We start from the raw sequence: 18,221 nt of genomic DNA, 5'->3' as shown, positions 1-18,221 counted from the left end.
TGTTCCAGCACCTCGCAAATGTGCCACTGTCCCTCGATCATTCTCCTTTTAAAGGATGGCCCCCAGGGTTCAGCATCTGTGTCCAGCTGAGCAGAGCCTGGAGAAGAGTGCTCCCACTGACGCGGATTCTCTACAACTGCCCCTACCACCAGTGTCTGCTCGTGCTCACATGTGTGTGGTGGCTCACCATGTACGACCCCAACTAACTGCAGATGGGGACCCACCAAGGTGTGTGTATCTGCGCTGGTGGATGGCTCGCTCAGGTGTGACGGTGCACCCTCAGAGGCAGGCAGGTCCTCCGAGGAATCACCATCCACCATCACAGCAGTCGCTGAAGGCCCTGTACGAGAACAGAAGGCAATATTAAGCATGCTCACAGATGTTGAGATGCTGAAGATGGCAAGACATGTTAACATCAATTCATATTGTGTGTGATGAATGTTAAAGTTGTGTCACCAGACGTTTGTCGGGTGCCAGTCTCAGTGTCCCCGATGGAAAGGCACTCGAGGGCGCGGCTCAACTCCAGCACCTCCTGCTCGGCGTCTGCGAGGGTGACGATTTGTTGCAGCCACCCTCCGGTCCTCGCCCTCTCCCGTGCATTCTGGGCTCTTCTCCTACAAGGGGAGAAAGTACAGACGCATGAGTGAGTGATGGTGAAGTGGCCAACCGATGAGTGCATTGGTTTGAGCGAGGCTGACCATGAAAGAGATGCATCAGAGGGTGAGTATGAGACAAACCCATGACATTGGATGAGGATTGGGTTGAGTGGCAGTGGTGGGATGAGTAATGGGGAGGTGAGGAAGTGCAGGTAAGTTGAGGATGAGCTTTGAGTGGGTGCGAGGAGTGATGTGATATAGTGTTAGCAGTGCAGAATGAGTTGGGGAGTGGGGGCGGTGATAAAATATTTCTGTTTCTATCATTATTTAGAGTCATAGAGTCATACAGCACGGATAGAGGCCCTTCGGCCCATCGTGTCCGCGCCGGCCATCAGCCCTGTCTACTCTAATCCCATATTCCTGCATTTGGTCCGTAGCCTTGTATGCTATGGCATTTCAAGTGCTCATCCAAATGCTTCTTGAATGTTGTGAGGGTTCCTGCCTCCACAACCCTTTCGGGCAGTGAGTTCCAGACTCCAACCACCCTCTGGGTGAAAAAGTTCTTTCTCAAATCCCCTCTGAACCTCCCGCCTTTTACCTTGAATCTATGTCCCCTTGTTATAGAACCCTCAACGAAGGGAAAAAGCTCCTTAGTATCCATCCTATCTGTGCCCCTCATAATTTTGTACACCTCAATCATGTCCCCCCTCAGCCTCCTCTGCTCCAAGGAAAACAAACCCAATCTTCCCAGTCTCTCTTCATAGCTGAAGCGCTCCAGCCCTGGTAACATCCTGGTGAATCTCCTCTGCACCCTCTCCAAAGCGATCACATCCTTCCTGTAAAAATATTTCTTTTTAAAACAAATTCATCAGAATTTCCGATTGGTTTCTACTCGGGCAGCTGCTGACGTCATGAGCAGCGCCAGGCTGCGGTCCTGTTTGCAGGTTTCTGGAAGGTTCTTTGGCTGATCCTCGATCCGCCGCCATCCTCCCGCCCATTGACGACTCCCATCCCCACGGAATGTAGGAGAATAAGTACTCACTTTTGCTGACCTAGTTAGGTCATTAAAGCGCTTCCTGCTCTGGATCCAGGTGCGGGAGATGTTGCTGCTGCTGGTGACCTCCTGTGCCACCTCGAGCCCGGCCTTCTTAGTGGCAGAGGCAGGCCACTTCCTCCCGTCTGCCGGGTAGAACACATCCCTCCTCCTCCTCACCCCATATAGTAGCACCTGGAGTGAGGCATCCCTGAATCTAGGAGCAGTCTTTCCCCTGGGCTGCTCCATTGTTCTATCTGGGTGTTTGCTCCAGGAGCAGCCATTGGAGGATTGGCCCTTTAAATCGAGCTCCTCCAGCTGACAGCGTGTGATGCGGGTGCGCAGTCCACCCACTGCGCAGGTTTCGGACGCCAAACCCGGAAGCCACGTCAAGGGGCTCCAATTTACCCGCGATCGCGTGGGGAACAGTCAGATTTTATTGGGCGGATTACCCACACGCCCAATCGCCCCGCCACTGCCATCCTGCCTCCCTGCTAATACCACGGCCATAATCTTAACCTGCAGTATTCCAACTAGACACAGATGCACATCTCCCAGTCCTCAATGTAGTAGGCAGTCTCCAAATGGCATTGTAAACTAGCCATACGTCAAGCCATTTAAAAATATTGCTAGTTACAGACTCTTTAAATATGATAGACTGCTGGGTTGGGACTTTTGTGGAAAATACTGCCACAACAGACGAAACCTCCTCATTGACAACACTTGAAAGTTACACAGCCTGACCAGCACCACTCAGCAGTTCAATCTGAACAAGAGTGGGAAATTCTCCTGGGCGCCCCGGCCAACATTACTCCCCTCACAATCTATACCACTAGCTCATTCGCGGGATGTCGCTGTGTGCAAACTTGGCCAGCCAATTCACTGGAGTTCCTGGCTGGGTTAGACCTGCCCTTCTGCGATAGAGGGTCTGGATGTGAAGAATGAAAGTGGAAAAGACAAATAGGAATGGACAAAGTAGAGTGCCATCACATCAGTAATGCGTCAAGCTCTGCAGTATGCACCTCTCTTAGCAGTTAACAAAAAATACTCACCATTTGTGACCTTTCACCGTTCCGGATTCGGTTGGTTCCATGAAAGAAAAAGAATACCAGGTATTCTTGTCTATCCACAACCTGCAAAGCGCAGTTGCTCAACTCCCGCCCCCCGCGGTACCTGTTCACCGGTTCATCATTCACACCTGAGAGCGTCTCGCGCGCGCGCGCGCAGATTTCCGTGACGTCATTCGCATCCGACTTTATGATGTCACAAACGGTCATTTCGTTACACCTTGGTCGTTCTATGACGCCATCTGCCGCTCTGTGCCCGGGGCGGGAGTTTGCTGCTACCTCTCTGTCCCTTTGTGTAGTCTGTGGATCCTTTTCTTGAAAATAACCCCAGAAGGACACACCGGGTTGCCCCCAGTGTCAAAACCAAACCAAAAAAAACGTGCCCCCCTTCCCCTTTTAAAGGGGCACAACTAATAAAGAACTTAAACCACACATACACACACAAAAAATAAACCCCAAAGGAAACTTGTAAAACTTAAAATGATAAATATTATCCACTATGCACTCCACCCCACCTCGGTCGCGGAACAGGTGTTGACAGTTTTCTCACCTGTGCTCAATAATCGCGGCCAATTCATTGTGACAAGTTATGCAGATATTTAAAAGAGCGCTCAATTTTTTTTTTGGTTTTCCGAGCTTTTAGATTGAGTTGATATATTTACCTGTGGAAGATCTAACTTATCAGTGTCGTATGAAACGAAAAGCAAAGTCAAATGAAAGTAGCTGTGTGGAAATATTAAGAGATTCAAAGCATTTCCCATTACTTCTCATTGACTTTGTGAAGTCTTATTTGATTCGCTTTTTTAAAAAAAAATAAAAAAAATCTTCGTGAATACCTTCACTTTGAATTGGGGAATATTTTTTTAAATAATAAACGCAACCTCTTCAGAGGCTCTTATTCCGATGCATGCGGCTCTTGACGGTCGACTTGCAGTCACTGGTGGATCACAAACGTCTGTATTTTCCAATGTTCAGTCATATCTGAGTTCTGGAATTAGTGACGGAAACGTTCCATTTCGAAAACGCGTTTGGCGGGCGCCGTCACGTGACGTGACGTCGGGTCGGGTCGGGTCCTGCAGCGAGCGGCGCGGCCCGGCTCCCGTAGCGGGCGGGCGAGCGAGCCGAGCGAGCGGCGGCCGGTGAGGTGCGGTGACGGTTGGTGGGCGATGAGCGCGTGGCGTTACCGGGGGGACGGGCCGCTCCCCGGGCAGTTTGACGACGCCGAGTGCGGTGAGAGGAGGTGAGCGGGCTGGCGGCGGGGGGTCGCCTCTCGGGGGTACATGCCCGGACTTGTCTGACTCAACCGGGACAGGAGCACTTCGGTAAAACACCCCAGGGGAGGGGGAAGCGTTCGGGGCCGCGGCTGCCCTGCTGGGCACGGTCCTACCGAGGGAGGGGGGAAGAGACCCCTCCTGGTCACGGTCCTATTGGGGGGGGATACCCTGCTGGGCACGGTCCTATTGGGGGGGAGGGGGGAGACCCTGCTGGGCACGGTCCTATTGGGGGGGGGAGACCCTACCCGGGGGGGGGACCCCTGCTGGGCACGGTCCTACCCGGGGGGGGGGACCCCTGCTGGGCACGGTCCTACCCGGGGGGGGAACCCCTGCTGGGCACGGTCCTACCCGGGGGGGGGGGGGGGAACCCCTGCTGGGCACGGTCCTACCCGGGGAGGGGGACCCCTGCTGGGCACGGTCCTATTGGGGGGGGAGACCCTGCTGGGCACGGTCCTATTGCGGGGGGGAGACCCTGCTGGGGGGGGACCCCTGCTGGGCACGGTCCTACCCGGGGGGGGGGACCCCTGCTGGGCACGGTCCTACCCGGGGGGGGGACCCCTGCTGGGCACGGTCCTACCCGGGGGGGGGACCCCTGCTGGGCACGGTCCTACCCGGGGGGGGGGACCCCTGCTGGGCACGGTCCTACCCGGGGGGGGGGGGGGACCCCTGCTGGGCACGGTCCTACCCGGGGGGGGGGGGGACCCCTGCTGGGCACGGTCCTACCCGGGGGGGGGGGGGGACCCCTGCTGGGCACGGTCCTACCCGGGGGGGGGACCCCTGCTGGGCACGGTCCTACCCGGGGGGGGGACCCCTGCTGGGCACGGTCCTACCGGGGGGGGACCCCTGCTGGGCACGGTCCTACCCGGGGGGGGACCCCTGCTGGGCACGGTCCTACCCGGGGGGGGGACCCCTGCTGGGCACGGTCCTACCCGGGGTGGGGGGACCCCTGCTGGGCACGGTCCTACCCGGGGGGGGGACCCCTGCTGGGCACGGTCCTGGGGGGGGGGGGGGCTGCTGATGTTGAGCACGGTCCTACAGGTTTTCTGCTGTGTAAGGTCCTATGAGTGTCCTGCTGGTAGCATTCTATGGGTCTCTTGCTGGGTACGGTCTTACGGGTGCCCTGCTGGGTACAGACCGATGGGTACCTAACTGATTCTTTGCTAGGCAACAGTTCTGCGGGTGCCCTCCAGTACCTCACCCAAGTGGCTACACAGACAGTGAGCGTCAGCAGGCTGTTGAGTTATGGAGGGCATCACTCAACATGATTCTATTTTTACTGTACTTGCTCGTTCATTTTATTTTCTTCTCCCTGATTCTCTAATTCAAACTTTCCAAGAATGGGGATCAAACCCGAGGCCGTCCTGGTTTATATGGCTCAGCCTTACATTGCACAATATATTTTATGCATTGAGCCATAAAGGGATATCTCCAAAATGAGATTCATGGTCATAAAGGATGGCATTTAACAACAACAACTTGCATTTATATAACGCCATTAACATGGTAAAACATCCCAAGACGTTTCACAGGAACATTACTAAACAAAATTTTAAATCCATGGTATTGTATTTTAAGGGCAATCTGCATAAAAACAACTTTCATTTTTAATTCAAAATGAGTGACTCGCTCCCAGTGAGTGGCACTTGGCAGGTTTGTGTCTTTTGTACCAAATTAAAAGCCTAAATATATTTTTGAATCGAGTACATTACCATTACAAAATAATCTATATCCAGGGACCAATATTAACTTACTTGTGCAGCAGTTAAGCAACCTATTGCTTGGGTGAACTTGCTCATCTCATAATTTATCTTCAGAAATTTAAATTCCTTCTGTTGCTATAAACTACCACAACTATTGCTTTGCCAGTTAGCATCAGTGTTAATTAGAATTATCTTGGTGCCCTTGTGGAGTTCTGTCAATATTTAAGTCAGCCAGATTCACCACCTATATCCTCTCGTCCTTACTTGGCATCTGTTTCTGGCTTAATGCAATTTTTTTAAACAAAATTGTACACGTAGGTTCTCTAGTATCTTTAGTTTTAGTGATTGACTATTAGCAGAGCTGGCAGGCAGTATAAACAGTGCAACTTCATGACATGTTGCATTCAAATGTAACAGTGTGTGCGTGTGAAAGGGAGACCAGATTTCAAAAGAATTCAATACACAATTCACTGAGTTTATCAAACTATTATCCATAGGCCGTAGAAATAGTTATAGTTCAGTTTTTTGATATTTTAGTTGTGTCAGGGTAATGTGATTGGGATGGGAGTTCAACCAAGTAAGGCATTTTCTGTAGCAAATTCTGATCTCCCCTTAGTACTTGTATGCCTCCCTATATCTGGAATTATGATCCTGACTGCTGTATTATAGTCTGACAGGGGGATAGTGGACATATTAAATGTTCAGGCAGGTTGTTTCATAGGGAAAGCATACCCACAGTTAATATACACAAAAATATACACCTGTTGCATGGATAATTGTACAAATGTTTCTCCCCTTGTTCATTTTATTAATGATGTGGAGATGCCGGTGATGGACTGGGGTTGACAATTGTAAACAATTTTACAACACCAAGTTATAGTCCAGCAATTTTATTTTAAATTCACAAGCTTTCGGAGGCTACCTCCTTCCTCAGGTGAACGATGTGAAAATGAAATCCTCGAAATGAAATCGCATTTATAATTCACAGAACAATGCTTGGTGATTACAGACAGTTTTTTCAACTGCCCGTTGCCAAGGCAATCAGTGTGCAGACAGACAGGTGTTACCTGCAAGGTCTCCGAATATACAAATCACCAAAAAAAAAACAACAAACAAAAAAAACAGAGATAGAGAGGTAGAAACATAGAAAAGACAGCAACTGACCCGTTATATTAAAAACAGATAACATTTGTTCGCTGGTGGGGTAACGTGTAGCGTGACATGAACCCAAGATCCCGGTTGAGGCCGTCCTCATGGGTGCGGAACTTGGCTATCAATTTCTGCTCGACGATTTTGTGTTGTCGTGTGTCTCGAAGGCCGCCTTGGAGTACGCTTACCCGAAGGTCGGTGGATGAATGTCCATGACTGCTGAAGTGTTCCCCGACTGGGAGGGAACCCTCCTGTTTGGCGATTGTTGCGCGGTGTCCGTTCATCCGTTGTCGCAGCGTCTGCATGGTCTCGCCAATGTACCATGCTCTGGGGCATCCTTTCCTGCAACGTATGAGGTAGACAACGTTGGCCGAGTCACAGGAGTATGAACCATGCACCTGGTGGGTGGTGTCCTCTCGTGTGATGGTGGTATCTGTGTCGATGATCTGGCATGTCTTGCAGAGGTTACCGTGGCAGGGTTGTGTGGTGTCGTGGACGCTGTTCTCTTGAAAGCTAGGTAATTTGCTGCGAACGATGGTCTGTTTGAGGTTGGGTGGCTGTTTAAAGGCGAGTAGTGGAGGTGTGGGGATGGCCATAGTGAGGTGTTTGTCCTCATTAATGACATGTTGAAGGCTGCGGAGAACATGGCGTAGTTTCTCCGCTCCGGGGAAGTACTGGACGACAAAGGGTACTCTGGTTGCGTCCCGTGTTAGTCTCCTGAGGAGGTCTATGCGATTTTTTGCTGTGGCCCGTCGGAACTGTCGATCGACGAGTCGAGCGTCATATCCCGTTCTTACTTATCCCGTCATTTTATTAAGTGATGGCTAATGAAACAGCATATATTAAGTATAATGTGTTTTGGTGTTATTAACATTATTTTGAGGTTGTTGACACTAAGGTGCAGATGCACAGAACAGCATATGTTTGCTTTTAAATTTAGGCTAAGGCAACTATCGGAAAGGGAGGAAAATTAATTGATGAATCAAATTTTTTACACTTGTTGATGTGAGTTGAACTTAAACCAACAGATGGAACGCAAAGTATAAATTTCTAGTTCCACTAAAATGGATGCAGTTTCAGATTTGTAAAACCTACAGGAATTTACCAGTATTTAAACAACGCAAATAAATTATTCTGGGAAGTTATTTATAACTACATTATGATTTGACTCCTAAACATCTTTAAGCTTAACAGGCAGGTGATCATAGTCAGCATGGTGATTTAATTATCCCATAACTGTGTTAAAATCAATAACTCAATTGAGCAGTTTGGAGCATGTCATAAACAATGAGAGTGAAGTATGAGCTGTTCTGTACCAGATCACAGATGTGACCAGACTCACCCTCTGGTCTCTAGATTCCGTTGCCTACTAAATCTTTCAAATACAACTGAGTGTTTATTATAATCTTAACTTTTTTGCTTCTATCAAAAAGATAATGTTTAATGGATTTATAAAGTTTTGGATCTGCACATATGTACATAGTCTGAAGCAAAACAACACCCACCAGTCATCCATCAAGCTGTTTTTCCAAAGTACATTAGCAGCAGTCTATTTTAAACAAACATTTTTGTTTCAAAAATAAAAAATCTTGCTGCACTTTTCAAACAGGTATGTCCTAATTTTGAAAATTGAAATAAAAAGGCACAATCTAGTCAAACCTTTTAAGGAAGACTGTTTCAGAAACACAATTTTAAAGAAAAATGATCCGTGCATGTCATTCACGATCATTAGTGCCTAATTTAATACTCCATTTATTTTCGGGAAACATTGCACTGGAAATTGTTCTGCAGTATGATCCAGTTCCCTTTGTGCTGAATTTGCCTCATTTATCTGTGGGGTGGATTTGGAGACTGATGTTACAATCCTGGCTGCAGATCTTCTGTAATGTTGGAGAAAATTAAATTTCTGTCTGACTGAGCTCAGAACAAAATGACAACCCTGCCAGTAGAACTTTTTCATCCAAAGCGTAATAAAGTTGTAGAATAAGTTACAAGGGAAGGCATTGAAACACAGTATTGGTGTGGTCAAGAGACGGTTGCATACATTTCTGGAAAGAGAAAGAAATGCTGTGAAGGCTGGTAAGTGAAGTTGACCTTTGGAAAACGAAGCAGGCCATTTTTGAGGATCTGCTGGTCTTTTTTTCTGTAAATTCTTACGGTTATCATCAGTTTGCTGGTTCTTTTAGTGATGGTGCCTGTCCTGAGCAAACACTAGAGGAAGTGAGAGTGGCAGAGCAAGAAGTTAAGAATCTGCATCTGAAGAAGGAAGAGGAAGAATATATTGAGAGTGATGAAGATGAAGACTGGGACTGGGATGATTGTGATGGAGACCTCACCAAGCGCTACGCTGCTTCCAGGGATTACAACCGACAAGTAATGCAATACTTCAAAATATCAATCTGTGTTGAATTAATTTATTAGGTTGTTTATAGTGGGAAATTGAAGCCGAATTGGTCCCAAAACATACACTTATAACAGCCAACACAAATGATTTGGCTGCTTTCAAATTTAAAGAATGTGGAATAAATTAAATTTTCTGAGGGATTTCACCATCTCCCGCAATATAAACAGGACAGTTTTGCTCATCGTTGCATCCCAGATGCAGAACTCATCATAAATTAGAATCTTTGCGGTCATTTTTCAAAAAAGAACAATTGGAATATTGTTAATACACATTGCATTTTGTAGCTGTTTAAATCAAGCAATATGTATTCCAACTTTAGTTTTTTGAAAAGTTTAACTATTTCATTATTAAAAGTCTCCTATAATAGTGGATGCTGGAAAGTATTTTCTTGCATTCATTTTGTGAATTAAAATTTTATTAACATGCATTTTTTCTTACATTTTGTAGTTATAGTTTCTTAATATTAACATATATACATTTATTAGTAAAGTCTATTCATCACTTGCTTAATTTTAAGTCCATGACAAAACATGTGACTCATAGTTTCTGCTGCAATGTTGTGTCCTTTCAGGCAAATAGACAGACTCCCTGTAATTCAGCAAAGATGTCCACTCCTACAGACAAGGTTCTCAGAAAGTTTGAGCATAAAATTAATCTCGGTAAGTTTATTATGAAAGTAACATGTTACAGAGCACTTTACAAGCGGATAAAATAGTTTGATAAAACTTAAAAATAGATGTGGACGGAAGACAAAGATTTAATTTGCATTTTAAAACTTTCAGCTAAGTCACCCAGAATATTCAGTGCCTAAATGAGTGGGGTTTCCATAGTTTTGTAACTGTAGACTGGTCGTTATTTGTCAAGCAAAATATTGAAGATTTGTAATTCCTATTAACACTTAAAGCAGTAAGTTTTTGTTATGCTACCTATATTGTTGAGTTAATTTTCCACAAAGTGAGCAGTTGAAGTTGTTATCTAGTTGAGTTCAGTTTCAGTAAAGTGAGTATAACATTTTTATTTCAGTTCTTGACCCTCTGTTGATTTATTAAATATTAAAAAACATTTTGCAACGTAGCAACTTGGTATGCCAATGTACCATGCTACAAATTGGTAAGATGTGGGTTCATGCTTGTGACTCCCCAAAAGTTGAATTTCTAATCTCGGCACACTAAGTGAAGCTAAAATGCATCTTTGCAGGGAGAGCTGGAGTGAAATTGGAGCCAAATTAGACTGGGTCAGTATCATGCGCCTCCTAGTGGCCAACTGCAAAGTCGTTTTGTAGAAGCCGAGGGGTAGGTTACTTTCCTGCCTTTTCAACTAGGAAATGGTGCAAATTGTTGGGTGAGGAAGTAGTATCTAAAAGCTATTAAGCAATCTCTACTTCTAACACTATCATCAAAATAACATAGATCTTTGTGATGGGAACAGAATTGTCTTATCTAAAGAATAGTTTGTGATCTTTCAACTTTTTTTTTGTTAGATAAACTAAATTTTGCTGACTCTGTGATAAACAGAGTAACTGAAAAGTCAAGGCAGAAATATACAGACATGTAAGTAAATTTTGTATTGGTAGAAACTTAAAACTAAGCAGTACCACATTCTTAACAGCTTTTACACATGCAAACCTTACGATGTGTGTTTTAATTTAAAATAAAACAGATTCCTACTACCTTATGGTTATTGATATCTAAAGAAAGACAGCTCCATCAGTGGCTGAACCAGTTTATCCAATGAGTAACTCAGTCATTTTTATCAGGTATCAGGTTCGATCCTGAGTCTGGTGAGTTAGGTGATGTCAACTGGAGCAGCAGTCAGGGTGCTACAGTTGGCCTCAATGCCAGGTGGTTAAGGATGGGTAAATCAACCAGTTTTCCTATTCTTGATTGCTGTCCAGTGACTCCTGCTGGAAGTGCAAGTGTGTAGATGTTAGATGAGGACAGGGTTGGGCTTGGCTGTAATGCCAGTGTCCATGGAACAGAACTCAAAAAATAAGTCAATCCTCTTGAGGGAAGGGGTGAAAAAATCACAGAAAAAACAGGAAAGGTGCATTTCAGTTGAGTTTTTCAAAAATTTGTTCTCGGGTTGTGGGCAACGCTGGCATGAGCACATTTATTACCATCGCTAGTTCCCTGAGAAGGCTATGGTGGGCCTTCCTCTGGAACTGCTATAGCCCTTATGGTGATGGTGTTAGTTAAGGAATTCCAGCATTTTGTTCAGTCTCTAGGTAATACCTTTAAACTCTGCATAAGTCGGCCAGCACCATGCGGCGAGGAAGAGATCCCCTGTGAATTGCGAGTCTCCACAAGTTGCTGGCCGATTTGCGCAGCTCCGCCGTTAGCTTTGCCCTTAACCGCCCCCTGAGTTTCATGAAGTTGCTGCATTTGCACATCAATTGCCCATTAAACTTGCCACAGAAAGTTAATTCTGGTAATTAACAGCATTACTACCTTTTTAACAAGGTGATAATTGTTAATGACTGCCAATCAACCTCTTGCCCAGAAAGTGAGCAATTAAAAGTGTGGAGTCGCATTCCTTCAGGTTGTGAATTGTTGGAGATTTTAAAAATGTCAAATTTAAAAAAAAAATCTTACTTTTCCTTTCTGTCTCTTTTTTCTCCATCTCTTAATCCAATCTTTCTTTCATTCTCTCTCTCTATTTCTCTTTCTGTACCTGATTTGACATTGAATTCACCCACTCTAACTTACCCTCCTTCTCAGTCCTTTTTCTCAATCCTTTAATCTCATTGGTTAGAGATACACTGTTTGTCCCATTGTTCACCAAAGTCCCAGATGCCCGTTGCCCTCGTTATCAGTTCGTATTTCCAGCAACTTTGTGATCAAAAAATTTAAAAACCTAAACATGCACGAACAAGTCTAACTAACAAAGCACGCCATGAGATGCCTCGCTCCAGCAAAATCTGGGCCAATATTTTAATAACCTGAATATAGTTAATTCCTTAGTTATTGCTAAAAGTGCCATTTGATGTTTCACTGTAGACTTGATTCCTGAGAGACTGCTGTATAGCACTATATCAGCTTTCCAGAATCAATTCTGGCTATAGCAAGTGACATCCACTGGCAATGTAAATGGAATATGTTTTTCTAATAAGCAGTAGATTTAATGTAGTCTGTACAAATTGAAATTTTTAAAGAATGTGTTGTTTGCCACAGTTAGGTTATACTTCAGATGTTGCTTAGAACTGTGAGTCACCTGAAATGTAGTGCATTTGAGCTGGCTCAAGCTTCTTCATTTTTGGCCATTTGTTTTTTAGGCATCGAGTTAAAGACAAATCTGACCGAGCCACTGTAGAACAGGTAATATTCAATTATACTAACGAAAGATGCACATGAAGTGTTTGGGTAGCTCAAGGAAATAATTTGTGTATTCCAATGTTACTTTTAATCAGAATGTGTTTGACATTGGTACTTGTTTCAGTAAATTAAAGAAAATGTAAAAAAAAAGTAACTTATACTCATCAAAAGTATAACATATTTATAAAAGTTTGAATTTTTGTATTGTTTTTTTAAGTATTGTGCATAATCTATAGTTTGTGGGCTCCAGTACAGAAAATAAAGCTGTGAACACAATTAAATGTCTAATTTAGGGTCAGAAAAAATACCTGCATAATTGTTTTATTTGATATTTTTAATCTGCCACATACAGTTTTTCTTTTTAATTTGGTAAAACTTGAACTTTGCTACATCTTATTCATTGTGGAGCCAGAATGATCTTTTTTGGATTACATTATTGGGTTACTGACATCATGTCAAATAATTTATTTTCAAAAATTGAATAATTAAAAGAAATGGAAAGATGGGGTATATTCTCTGTTCAAAAGCATCACAAGCTCTAAAATAAAATGAGATTTTTTCCTTTGTGGCGTTTTGCCTGTTACAAAATGACATGACATTATCTGGTCTTGCTGAGACCCACTGTTTTGGGTTTCTGCTTCCCTCCTCAGTCACTCCATGATGAATGTTACAGGTGTGTACCTTTGGAGAGGTTGCATTTAGTGCAGTGGGGTCCGTCCTGGAAGTCGACCTGGAGTTGCTGAACCCTGGAAAGAACTCTACGGTTGTGTGTTCAGTATTATCCAGACATTGATGCATTTTTTTTGCTTTTTGGATGACCCCTTTTCAGCTCCCATGCTGAACTCTATTGCACACACTCCCTCCTCATAACATATATATTGCAGAGAGGGTATGGTGTGCAGAAAGGCAGAAGCCAGATAATGGTGGGCCTCCATGAGGACAGAAAATTGCACGAAGATCATAACAGGCTAAAAGGTATATTTTTGTCCATATTCCAATCAAGGTCCTTCTACATTGTGCAAACATCCTGATCAGTCTGTGTAAACCGAGGTTGTTTTAAAGCTCACGTTTTACTGTTCCGTTAATTCTTAGGTACTAGATCCGAGAACTCGAATGATTCTGTTTAAAATGCTGAGCAGAGGAGTGATCTCAGAAATCAATGGATGTATCAGTACAGGCAAGGAGGTAAATCTCTCTTTATGAGAAGGGTGATGAGAATCAATTCGGAATGATAAATATATACTGTGAATTTATACTTTTTATCACTTGATCACTGGCTTGGATCAGGTGATTTTTAAAAAATACCAGGTCGATGCCATGACTAATACTGGAGGAGCTTATGGTGGAATTATAAAAATATATAACGTGCACATATCTCAGTCGGTCGGTTGCAACATTCCAAAGCTAATGCACCTGTAGATGGTGCTGTGAACATAGTTATGTGGTGTGGCCATGTAAAGGAAAAGTCAATCCCGGCTATGGAATGACACAGGATGAACAGAAATCTAAAGTAGTTTCTGTAAAAACACAAAGGAAATAATGTAAATATAAAGCAGGATATTGGAACTGGAAAGGGAGTGATGAAATGAATTTTAGGAATGAGCGAAAAGGTAATGGTTGTGGCCTAACGCCAACTCAGAAAAGACAGAAATATCAGGAACAGAACACAACAGTAAAACCGAGTAGCACAGCGCAAAGACTGTATTGAAGTCTCCCAATTCACAGATTGTCGACAAGGAAGACCAAAAATATTGACAACAAGTGCTATTGGGAATCCTAAACACCAAGCAGAAGATAGCGAGAAAAAACAATTTTAAAAAATTGATCCATGGAATGGGAAATAAACCACCGTAACTACTATAAGCAAGTATCAAACCACAACAGACAAATAGAATAGAACTGGAATGCCTCGCCCTAGCATAAGTCAGCAGTAAGATCCCCGCCCACCCCCCCAAAATGACGTTGGCTGCTGCACGATTTGGAACCCATCTTTCATCTCACTTCCCCAACCCCAACCCCTACCCCCCCCCGCATGAAGCAAAATTCAGACCTCTCCCTCGCTGCTCAACCGCTACTCCCCCCTCGCTCATTCCCCCCCCCCCCCCCACCTCCCCTGTTTTGCCCTTCCCTTTTCTTCCCCCACCCCCCCCCCCAGTGCTCCCTTCTGTCCAACCTTCCACTTCCTGCGCATTACTGGTGTCTGCTTCCTTAGCTTTCGGCTCAGTGCTTTCCCAGCTGTGTTCCCATCTCCTGCTACTTTAGGGCTGCTGCCAGGAGGAGCCCTTAACTACTTGTTTTTCCTATTGTATTTACCAGCATCCTTCTAACCCGCTCTGCTACAACCACCTCGCCCTTGCAGAGGTGTCAACGCCAATTGTAATGACCTTGTGTGAAATTAACACCCAGATATGATCAGTTAGGTCAGCACAGACTGGGAAACAAACCTGAAGCCTTTTGGTTTACATAGTTTGGTACTAATAATTAGCCTGCATGTTTCAAATTTGTTACCAAAAGCGCACAATTCTCAAAACTTTTCAAATTCATATGAATAAATGAATCTCCTTTGTAAATGGATTCCCCAGTACAAAAGGGCCTGTCTATCCTCTCATAAATATTAGCATTTAGCTAAAATATGGGAGTCATTGTCCCACTTCATGTCTCGAGTTTAACATATCAAAGTTTGCAGATGATACAAAGATGGGAGGGAAAGTAGAGAGTGAGGAGGACATAAAAAACCTACAAGGGGATATAGACAGGCTGGGTGAGTGGGCGGAGATTTGGCAGATGCAATACAATATTGGAAAATGTGAGGTTATGCACTTTGGCAGGAAAAATCGGAGAGCAAGTTATTATCTTAATGGCGAGAAACTGGAAAGTACTGCAGTATAAAGGGATCTGGGGGTCCTAGTGCAAGAAAATCAAAAAGTTAGTTTGCAGGTGCAGCAGGTGATCAAGAAGGCCAACGGAATGTTGGCTTTTATTGCTAGGGGGATAGAATATAAAAACAGGGAGGTATTGCTGCAGTTATATATGGTATTGGTGAGACCGTACCTGGAACACTGCATACAGTTTAGGTGTCCATACTTAAGAAAAGTCATACTTGCTCTCGAGGCAGTACAAAGAAGGTTCACTCAGTTAATCCCGGGGATGAGGGGGCGGACATATGAGGAGAGGTTGAGTAGATTGGGACTCTGCTCATTGGAGTTCAGAAGAATGAGAGGCGATCTTATTGAAACAGAGAAGATTGTGAAGGGGCTTGATCGGGTGGATGCGGTGAGGATGTTCCCAAGGATGGGTGAAACTAGAACTAGGGGGCATAATCTTAGAATAAGGGGCTGCACCTTCAAAACTGAGATGAGGGGACACTTTTTCACTCCGAGGGTGGTAGGTCTGTGGAATTTGCTGGCCCAGGAAGCTGTGGAAGCTACATCATTGAATAAATTTAAAACAGAAATAGACAATTTCCTAGAAGTAAAGGGAATTAGGGGTTACGGGGAGCGGGCAGGAAATTGGACATGAATTTAGATTTGAGGTTTAGGATCAGATCAGCCATGATCTTATTAAATGGCAGAGCAGGCTCGAAGGGCCAATTGGCCTACTCCTGCTCCTATTTCTTAAGTTCTTATGTTCTCCTTGAAAGAGTGCAGGTTTATAAACCTTTTGAACTCATTTAATTCCTAGTTTGTGTCTCTATTTTCCAACAGGCAAATGTATATCATGCAACTACAAACACTGGAGAAAGCAGAGCAATAAAAATCTACAAAACTTCAATCTTAATTTTCAAAGATCGTGATAAATATGTTAGTGGTGAATTCAGGTAAGATGTTCTGAAATGTTCTTTTCTTTCTGTATTAAATTTCTTAATTTATATGCAGACTATCTTAAATGATTTGTAAACCATAAAAGCAGGAGGAATGTATATTGCCCCTCAGTCATAGATAACAATTTGTGAATTGCATATATTCATGCATACCCAAATCTTAATTTTGTTTCACATACTATAAATATTCAATTATTGTAGCCACTCCTCTCCCTCCAAAAAATTCCAAAAGTAAATGTTGCGTGTTGGACACAAATACCTAAACGCAAGCCACTTGCAAGAAACTCGAGAATGGTGAAACCAACCTTCATTGAACTACTTAGTGAAACAGATGAATTGCATAGGAACAGGAGTAGGCCATTTAGCCTCTTGAGCCTGTCCCGCCATTCAGTGAGATCTTGCCTGATCTGTGCCCTAACTCCATATACCCACCTTAGTCCAATGTCCCTTAATACCTTTGGATAACAAAAATCTATCAATCTCAGATTTAAAATTAACAATTGAGCTAGCATCAACTGCCGTTTGCAGAAGAGAGTTCCAAACTTCTACCATCCTTTGCGTGTAGAAGTGTTTCCTAACTTCACTCCTGAAAGTTCTGCCTCTAATTTTTAGGCTATGTCCCCGAGTCCTAGACTCCCCCAACCAACGGAAATAGTTTCTCTCGATCTACCTTATCAGTTCCCCTTAATATCTTGATAACTTCGATCAAATCAACCCGTAATCTTCTAAATTCCAGGGAATACAACCCTAGTTTGTGTAATCTCTCCTTGTAATTTAACCCTTGGAGTCCAGATATCATTCCAGTAAATTGACACTGCACTCTCTCCAAGGCCTAAATGTCCTTCCCATGGTGCGGTGCCCAGAACTGAACACAGTACTCCAGGTGTGGTCTAACCAGGGCTTTGTATAGCTATAGCATAACTTCTACCCCCTTGTATTCTAGTCCTCTAGATATAAAGGCCAACATTCCATTAGCCTTTTTGATTATATTCTGTACCTGTCCATGACATTTTAATGATTTATGTACATGGACCCCTAAGACTCTTTGGAACTCCACTGTTTCGAGCTTTTCACCATTTAGAAAGTACTCTACTCTATCCTTTTTAGGTCCAAAATGGATAACCTCACATTTACCTACATTGAAATCCTTCTGCCACAGTTTTGCCCATTCACTTAATCTATTAATATCTCTGTAATTTTATGCTTCCATCTACACTGCTGCCTATCTTTAGGTCATCGGCAAACTTGGATATGTGACTCCTCTATCTGTCATCTAAGTTGTTAATACAGTGAATAGTTGAGGCCCCAACACAGATCCCTGTGGGACACCACTAGTCACATCCTGCGAATTTGAATACCTGCCCATTATCCCTACTCTCCTCCTGCCGCTCAGCCAATTTCTTTACCTGGTCAATAATTTCCCCTCAGTTCCATGAGCTTCAACTTTAGCTAACAGTCTCTTATGAGGAACTTTATCAAATACCTTCTGGAAGTCCATATAAACAACATCCATAGACATTCCCCTGTCCACTACTTTAGTCACCTCTTCAAAAAATTGAATCAAATTCATGAGGCAGGACCCACCTATTACAAATCCATGCTGACTCTCTGATCAACTGAAAATTTTCAAGGTGTTCAGTCACTCTATCCATAATGATAGACTCTAGTAATTTCCTGACAACAGATGTTAGGCTAACTGGTGTATAATTCCCTAGTTTCCCTTTCTTGCCTTTCTTAAATAGCAGAGTGACGTGCAATTTTCCAATCTAAAGGAGCGGTTTCTGAATCGAGAGAACTTTGGAAGATTATAGTTAGGGCCTCTGCAATGTTCTCACCTTTTTTTAAAGCCCTGGGATGGAAACCATTT

The 18,221-nt window shown here is 43.9% G+C and overlaps 1 protein-coding gene across 1 annotated transcript in view; it reads left to right on the top strand.

Annotated features, from left to right (window-relative positions):
* Positions 1-3,779: 3,779 nt before the first annotated feature.
* The window catches only part of riok1 (RIO kinase 1 (yeast)), a 44,507-nt gene continuing 30,065 nt past the window's right edge, over positions 3,780-18,221 (top strand). Inside the window, exons 1-7 of the mRNA XM_067981973.1 lie at positions 3,780-3,936; positions 9,006-9,192; positions 9,795-9,882; positions 10,704-10,773; positions 12,495-12,537; positions 13,627-13,719; positions 16,239-16,351. Of these exons, the coding sequence (XP_067838074.1) occupies positions 3,863-3,936; positions 9,006-9,192; positions 9,795-9,882; positions 10,704-10,773; positions 12,495-12,537; positions 13,627-13,719; positions 16,239-16,351 (668 nt within the window). The 5' untranslated portion in view covers positions 3,780-3,862. The remainder of the gene's footprint in view (positions 3,937-9,005; positions 9,193-9,794; positions 9,883-10,703; positions 10,774-12,494; positions 12,538-13,626; positions 13,720-16,238; positions 16,352-18,221) is intronic.

The sequence above is a fragment of the Heptranchias perlo genome, chromosome 3 (assembly GCF_035084215.1).
Source record: "Heptranchias perlo isolate sHepPer1 chromosome 3, sHepPer1.hap1, whole genome shotgun sequence".
Classification (NCBI taxonomy): Eukaryota; Metazoa; Chordata; class Chondrichthyes; order Hexanchiformes; family Hexanchidae; genus Heptranchias; species Heptranchias perlo.
Note: the sequence above shows the minus strand (reverse complement) of the source record. Positions and strands in the feature narration are given on the sequence as shown.